At 52.3% G+C, this 8,164-nt stretch overlaps 1 protein-coding gene across 4 annotated transcripts in view; it reads left to right on the forward strand.

The window, feature by feature from the left end:
* The window catches only part of Vrk3 (vaccinia related kinase 3), a 34,946-nt gene extending 26,782 nt beyond the window's left edge, over positions 1 to 8,164 (forward strand). For 3 of the 4 annotated variants that reach the window (XM_005412796.2, XM_005412797.2, XM_005412798.2), the window contains 3 exons: positions 3,469 to 3,527; positions 5,191 to 5,350; positions 7,871 to 8,164. In XM_005412796.2, coding sequence (XP_005412853.1) covers positions 3,469 to 3,527; positions 5,191 to 5,339 — 208 coding nt within the window. In that variant the 3' untranslated portion in view covers positions 5,340 to 5,350; positions 7,871 to 8,164. Of the gene's footprint in view, positions 1 to 163; positions 505 to 3,468; positions 3,528 to 5,190; positions 5,351 to 7,870 lie in introns of those variants that run through there. The other variant, XM_005412799.2, reaches the window with a different exon arrangement.

Raw genomic sequence — 8,164 nt, forward strand, 5'->3', positions numbered from 1 at the left:
TGTACTGTGGTGTTGGTCCAGCAACAAGGACAGCAGCATTTGTCCACAGGGAAACCCCGAGGGTCCCCAGCTGTTAGGATCTAGGGCAGACTTAGAGGATGATATTGCCCCAGAATCATCAAGGTGGGGTTTCCAAGGACGTGATTGGCTGTCTGCGTCTAAGGGAGTGAAGTCCAGACTCTCAGACCCTGGGGCTGTCTCACAGTCGTCCGCTGGAGCCCCAGGAAGGTGCACACAGTAGGAAGAGGGTGAACTGTCCAGTGGATGGCATCAAGACTGTTGAACTTCCCGGTTCTCAGAGTGCTGGGTCCCTTGTTCCTGGTGAACCTAACTCCTGTTTTATTTTACTTCCTCTGTACCTCCCAGTTCTTTTCTATCAACGATGGGAAGCCACTCAAACACACTTAATATATACTTTCCTGATGTTGGTTTAGCCGCATTTGTACCCTAAAATCGTGTAGTAGTCCTACTGTGTTTTTCGCATAAATGTTGCTCTGCCGTGAACCTCCGTTTCTGGCTCTTTTCACTCAGTTCTGTGTTTCTCACCTTCCACTGCGTCTTGTACATTACTGACTCCGCTGTTTCTAACTCCTGTTTCTAAGTCGTTTATATAAACGTGCCTGCGTCCTTGAATAGTGTGTGATAGTCCCGTGTGGTTTGCCTTGTACAAATGGTAATACAGTGTTTCTTCCTGTACATAGATGCCTATGATAAAGTTTAGCTTATAAGTTAGGTATGGAATGAGATCAACAATAACTAGTATTAAAATAGAACAGTTATAACAATATACTGCAATAAAACATGAGTAAAGACTCCCCCCGCCCCCGCTTGTATTCTATACTCATCCTTTTTCTTACTGATCACAGAAAACAAAGCCACTGATAAGGGGAAACTACTGTATGCTCTAAATCTCATTCTGTTTCTCTATTTCTTTCACCCAGTGTTGTGTTTTTAAACTTTAGCTACGTTGTTAGTTTACTATTTCTGAGTACTTCTCTGAGACTTCTTCGCTTAGATGTGTCTGTCCCTGAGTATTGTGTGCTGTTGTTGGGTGTGTGCGTGGTTGGCATAAACGCTTCCATCCCTGAACTTCATCCTCCCCTGCGGGCCATTCCCCACCCCCACCACTGCCTCAGCTCTCCTGCTGTCGGTGCTCACAGGAAAGGTGTGTCCTGTCACACTGGCCTGCTCTCGGCTACGACCTGCTCAGGGCCACCGTTTGTCCCATACTTGTCTGTGCCTGGCACTGCCTCCACATTTCCCTGTGCCATCCTCGGAACCATACTGAGGAGAGCGCTGTTGTACTCGGAGCACAGAGCCTAGGCCAGCAGCCCAGGCCACACAGCCACTAAGAAGAAACCTGGCTCAGGTCCAGGCATTCGGCCTCAGAGACAGCCCCGCTCGCCTCGGTGCCCCTTCCCAGGTGTGGGAGGCTTCTCTGAGTGGACAGCCTGCCTCCACCCAACAAACACCAAGCACTTTCCTGTGCCAGGCCCCGTCTCAGGCACTGGGGACACAGGAATAAGGGACAGAAGTGTGACTGGGAGACAAGCGGTGTGACTGGAGTGCCGTAATGTCCAGGATGGAGCCAGCAGCCGCCGTGGTGGGAATCAGCTCCTGAAGGGCAGGAGGCTTTACATAGTGATGGGGACATCCCAGTTTGGCACTGAGATGCTGCAGAAAACGGGGAGGCAAGGGGAGAGGGAACCTTCAGCTCCCAGTTACCCAGGAAGCCTTGATCAGAAGCTGGTCTCAGAGCCAGATAGAATATGAGGCCATTGCTGTGAGTTCTTGAAACTTATTTTTACAGTTAGTTTTGAATTATGACAGATGGTGCTGGTTTTCTGCTCACAGCGGTGAGAGCAAGGCCCTTTGGCGATGATGCCGGGTGGAAACCGTGAGCCCCAGGGTTAGCATGGGTGGGGTGAGCGTGTGAAGGTGGAAGCATCGTGTGTGACTGAGCTGGTGAAGCTCTTCTACAGCACGAGTGTTGGGTTGGTCAGGGACAAGCCTCTCCCACAGGGCACCCCAGGACACTGCAGCTTAATCAAGGTAGATGGCTGCCTCTCTCTTGAGGGTGGTGGAAAGCCTGGACCCTCTTCAACATGTATGCATCCTTCTTGGGGTCCGAGCTGTGCCGACACTTTCCCCCAGCAACAGAGCGTGCATGCGGTGCTCTTAGTGGACATGAGCCCGATAGGTCTGCTGGGTTCTTAGGCTGGGAGGAGACCGTGGGACAGTGGGAGCAGAGGGAGGCACGTGCCCCTATCACAGGCTGCTGGGAGGTGCTGCCTCCTGTTTGTATTACCCATTCGTTCCATCACAGTGAATAAGCAACTGTGGATGAATGGAAAACTAAAGCATCTTCCTGGCTGCTGGAAGGTGCCGCCAGGAGGTGCCTGGTCCCCATCTGTAGAGAGCACCGGGCCTCCCAGGCGGGGAGGAGGTGTGATTTCTAGGCAGACAGGGCAGCACACATTTGGACTCTATCCATTCATTCATTCAGTGTCATCTAGTTGATGATGTGACCAAAGGGACCCAAGGTGACCGTGTTGCAACATGCACATTTCCTGGCCCCTGAAGTTTGTTCTTCTAGGACATGTGACTGGAGCGTAGGATTTATCCACTCATTCCACCGATATTTGAATGGTTTTTAGACATGATGGAATGAATGAATAGACATAAGACAAAGTTCAGTTCCCGCAGGCATTCTGATAAGCACACCCTTTGCAGAGTGCCAATGGGTGTTAATGAATCAACAGCGTTTATGAAGTAAGGGGTCTCCCAATAGAAATACACATAAAGCAAGGTAACAGGGCTGAGGCTGCAGCTCAGTGGTAGAGCACAGGCTCAGCAGGCACGAGGCCCTGGTTTGACTCCCCGGTGCCATAAAAAAAACCAAGGTTGTGTACTGATTGTCGATGGTGGCGTCATGGCCAGAGACTGGCGGGAACCCCATGGTGTTTCCTCCAAGAACAGTGGTTCTAGATTGGATGATTTGGTGGCCACAGCAGATCTTTTCCTTTCCATTGATTGATTGATTGATTGATTGTGCTGGGGATCAAACCCACCATGGCCTCCCACATGGTGGGTAAGTTCTTTGTCACCGAGCTGTGTCCCCAGCATTTACAGCAAATCTGCAGAACATAACTGGCCATGAGTCAGAAGACCTGACCGTGTATCTGTAGGAGAGTCCATATGAGCAATTGTGCTCCTGGCAATGCGTGGTGGCGCGTGCCCGTAACCCCAGCATTCTGAGAGGCTGAGCAAGGGGACCACAAGTTTGAGCCCAGCCTGGATGACTTAGCAACGTCCTGAACACTTACTTCAAAAGAAGAAATATAAAGACTGGGAACATAGCTCAGTGCAAGGGCCCTGTGTTCACTCCTCATACCCTGATTCCTCAGGAACCCCCAAAAGAAAAACGCTACTCTCCTTTCCCTCCGTGACGCGCTTCTGTCCCTTCAGGTATCTTGACAACCCAGAGCTACTCGTGGGACTGTACGGTCACTGCAACAGGTCCTCAGGTACGTCTTGAAGGGAGAGGGGACAGGTGAGCCCTGAGCGGGTCCCAGCAGATTACATGTATAATATGAGCCCAGTGTAAGAAAGAGAAAACTCTTCAAAAAACTTCATAAACCTCTGAACAATAGCAAGTACACAACAACAGTACACATGGAATCAAATTTATACATACTGGTCTGCAACTTGCCCTTCTTTTCTTTCTTTTTTTGAGACACAGCCTTTCTGAGTTGCTCAATCTGGCCTCCTCAAACTCAAGATCCTCCTGTCTCAGCCCCACACGTAACTGGAACGCAGGCGTGAGCTAAAATGCCTGCTTTTTTCTGTTTTTGTTTGTCTCGTCAGAGAAAACTATCGTAGAGATGTCCTATGTTGGTATGAGTAGAATTTCATTAGTATTTTTTAAGGTTTATTTTAAAAATAAAAGAAAGAAAACATATTAACAAACAGAACATTAGTATTTTTTAAATTGTAGGAAAATACACAAAATGTCAGGTTATTTTTGTTTGTTTTTTTGGGGTTTGTTTTTTTTTTTTTTTTTTTTGATGCTGGGAGTTGAATCCAGGGTCTTGCACATGCTAAGCACATGCTGTAGTACTGAGCTACATCCCCAGCTCAGTATTTTAAACTCTGTGATCATGGCTTATTAGTCATTCATAAAACTGATTTAGTGAGTCAAGAACAGCTTAAAAACATTAATTCAGGTGTGGTGGCACACACCTGCAAGCCCAGCTCTAGGGAGGCTGAGACAGGAGGATGGCCACGAGTTGGAGGCCAGCCTGGGCTACACAGTGAGTTCAGAGCCATCCTGGACTTCATAAAGAGGCCCTGTCTCCAAAAACAAAAACACTGAAAAGAATGGACAAAAGTATGAGTGCTTTGAAGGAGTTAAGGAACTAAGGAAACTTTGTGAGAGGTGATTCAGCTTATATTTTATGTTCATTTAGGTCTGCTTTAAAACATTTTAAAGCTAAGGTCTGTCTGTATGTGGTGCTGCAGTCCACTGTAAGGTGCTAATTCCTTACCGAGAAACAGATTGTGTTCATCCTGTGGGCATCATAAACTCTATAGTCCTTCATACTTTTTTACTGCATTCTGGTTTAAACAGCCAGATAATATTTGCTTGTAAAGTCACTTAAATGCAACGGGGATGTGTAACATAGAGTGGAAGTTCCGTCTCCTCCTGACCCCTCCTGGGAGGCAGTGTTTGTGGCCCTTTCCTGGAGACAGAACAGGAAAGGGATAATGTGGTCCCTCTAGCTCCCTGAGAGCTTGTTCTCAAAGTACAGGTATTTGAAATCAGTTCAAATCATGACTCAGCTGCTCAAGCGTCAATCCCCTGTAGCTCTCCAAAAATGTTGACAGCCACTGCTGGTTCTTCTGAGATTTGAAGGGACCAGCCAGGAGGTGGCTCAGGGACCAACATCCAGGAACTCGCACCCTCTGAGTGGCGCTGTTCTGCTGCTTTGCTGATGTGTTGCAAATGTCGGGTAGCGTGTGAGCATCTCTAGCAGAGCAGCAGAGAGGAAGCAGCGCTGGGCAGATGAGCACTGCCAGTGACACCCCAGGCCTTGTGTGTCCCCGTCCCAGCCCCTCTGGCACAGCCCCCAGACCCCGGACCGGAGGTTCCTCTTACCGTCCTCCGTGCTGGGGGTGTCTTTTCCCCAGAGGCCCTGCAGCAGTACCTGAAGGTGGTGATGGCCCTCAAGTATGAGGAGAAGCCGCCCTACGCCATGCTGAGGAACGGTCTAGAAGCCCTGCTGCAGGATCTGCAGGTGTCAGCCTATGACCCCCTCAGCCTCCAGATGGTGCCCTAGGCCAAACCCAGGTGAGGCAGGTTTGGGAGTCTTCACACCCCTTTGCCCCGCCCGCTGCTGTCCCTGCCCGGGCTGGGAGGAGCCAGGCCACAGTGCCAGCCAGCTCCCTGGGATTGTGCTGTCCAGTTTGGGCAGGAAGCCTGCAACACAGCTCAGCCTGGCTGTGTGGAGAGCTGGAGCCTGGGTCTTTGTGTGTGTGTGTGTGTGTGTGTGTGTGTGTGTGTGTGTGTGTGTCTTTTTGAGACAAGGTCTCCCTATGCAGTTCAGGCTGGCCTTGTGCTCACTTTGTAGCCAGGCTGGTCTCAAACTCTCAGTGATCCTCCTGCCTCAGCCTCCCGAGTACTGGGATTACAGGCGTTGCCACCTCACTTGGTTAGGAGCCCGGGTCTTTGTCACAGGGAAGGCCTCACAAACAGCATCAGGGTGTTTGCTTCTCTCTGCGTCCACTTCTGTCCCCTCTGGTGCTTGTCCATTCCTGTCCCTCTGTCCCCACCTCACACGGACACCACTGCCTCTGTGTCCCACGCCACACTGTGCTCTCCCACCACTCCGCACTTCCCTGGTCAGTACAGGTCGGCTGTGAGGCTGTGTCTGGCCTTTCTAGCTGAGGAGTCTGCAGCCATAGACGCGAACAAGCATGGATCAGAAATCCTTTTAAAAATTGCCTCTGTATTGAATGCGGACATTGTCCTTCCTGTTCCCTGGACAGCGCAGCGCAGCAGCTGTCCCTCAGCATGCTCCTTGCATGGGAGTCCACATGTGACCTAGGGTTGCGGGAAGGGGTGGCGCTGCTCCCTTTTATACAGACTGAGCGGCCTCCGACATCGGGGCCCGGGGTCCTGGAACCCCGCCTGGAAGGCTGCTGAGGGGACCTCATCCCCGCTAGCGTGAACGGAGGGGGCTGCACAGCCAGCAGCGGGCATCGCTCAGCATCCAGAGGTGGTTGTACAAACAGCGCTGCTGCACAGCTGGCCGTGGGGCACGTGTGTCTGGGCTCACGATTAGCCTCTGCCCGTGCTCGCGGGCTGCTCTGCAGCAGGGCTGTGCCTGTTCAGATGCCCAGCAGCGCCAGCAGACTGGGCAGGAGATTGGGTCAAAAATCAGTTCATGTCCCCAAAGTTGTGGCAGGGCGGCCCTTGTCCTGAGCAGGCGCTTCCCCAGCCCCTCCTCTCCCACCATGCTGTCGTTTTTGTCCCAGTGCTTGGTTCGAATCACAGCTCTGTGTTTGTCTAACTCGGGGCCCCGCAGGGGGCATCTGGCAGAGTCTGGGGATGCTTGGCTACCACAGGTCAGGCGAGCGCGCCACCGAGCGTCCAGTGTCAATGTGCTAATCGGCATGGACAGGCGCGGCACAGCCCTACACACACACACACACACACACACACACTGCCACCTGCCCCCAGAGTGCTGTTGAGAGCCCCTGGTATAGGGCTCCTGAACAGCCCCACCACAGGTGGCTGTGTCCTTTGCTGCATCCTCCCACAGTGTGTGGATCACAAGGGTTTCTTCTGCGAGACTACACGGGTGCACACGGCTCCTGCACAAAGATTACACCAGAAATGCAGTACCAGGGCCCAGGGCTCTGCACTGACCACGGATCCCCCCAGGAAACAACACTGGAGCCGGGTGTGGTGGTGCACACCTCCAATTCCAGTTCTCAGGAGGCTGAGGCAGGAGGATTACCTTGAGTTCCAGGCCGGCCTGAGCCACATAGTGAGCTCAGGACCAACCTGAACGTAATGAGATCCTGTCTTTAAAAAAAGTGATGACCATTTCTGCCACACTTGTATCTGTGGTCTCTTTCTGGCCCAGCTCAAGGCAAGGCCCCTTGAGCGTTCACCCATGTGAGGTGGGTGCCTGGACAGACCTCACTGCCGAGGGGGAGGGCAGGGGCCTGTGTCTGCTTCTGACTGGGGAAATCTGACCTGTTCAGCACGGATGCCACAGCTGGGGAAAATGCTAGGAATTCACCAAGAATGGAGATTTGAAAGCTTGATCCCTTTTCACAATCATTAACACATGCCTACCCCCTTAGCCGCTCACGGAGTCTGTCCCATGGTTGGAACTTAACAAAGCCATGATCTTAAATAACAACAGTGGCTGCTTTGCCGTGGCCACTCAGCTGACCCTGCCCTCCCTGTCCACCATCCCTGCGTGCCACCTCCTCTCCCCTCTCGTTCCGGCTGAGGCCGAGCGCTGTGGTCCCTGGCACTCCCATGGCCTGGAGCGCTGTCCTCCTGGTACACAGCTGTCTTCTCTTATCATCTGGAGGCCGCAGGGGCTCTCCAGTGAGGCACTTCCTCGCTGCCCACCGCCCTGGCACCACGTCACCTGTTGCCTGCACCCGTTCCTCCCTGAGGGGACCTGTGTTCCATGTGCAGGGTCTCCACCCCTTCCCTGCAGATCGTGAGCACTCCTGGGCTCCCACCCTCTGCTCACAGCTGTGTCCCCAGGACCTGGTAGCAGCCTGGCATGAAGGGGCAGGCAGAAGGCGTGAGTAAGATCTAATAGCCATTCATATTGTTTTCCAGAACTTGCAGCCTGCAGTTTGATATAGAAACGAAGCAATGTGAGTCAAGGCCTGCTGTTTAATCACAGATGAGAATCTAGAAAAATCCCTGGAATGTGCATCCCCGCGCCTCCCGCCCCTTCCGCAGTGCTGACTAGTTCAGGCAGCCCCCAGATAATGTGAAGCTCCTCCTCCGCCCTCTCAGCAGCTGCCGGGCTTGTGGATGAAGACCCCAGCTCTTGGCGAGCTGGGCCCTCACGAAGACCCTCCTGGTCCCACTGTGCTTTAGTAACAAGTCATTTTTTTGACCATTCAA

This window comes from Chinchilla lanigera, unplaced genomic scaffold (assembly GCF_000276665.1).
Source record: "Chinchilla lanigera isolate Chin_1 unplaced genomic scaffold, ChiLan1.0 scaffold00158, whole genome shotgun sequence".
Lineage (NCBI taxonomy): Eukaryota > Metazoa > Chordata > Mammalia > Rodentia > Chinchillidae > Chinchilla > Chinchilla lanigera.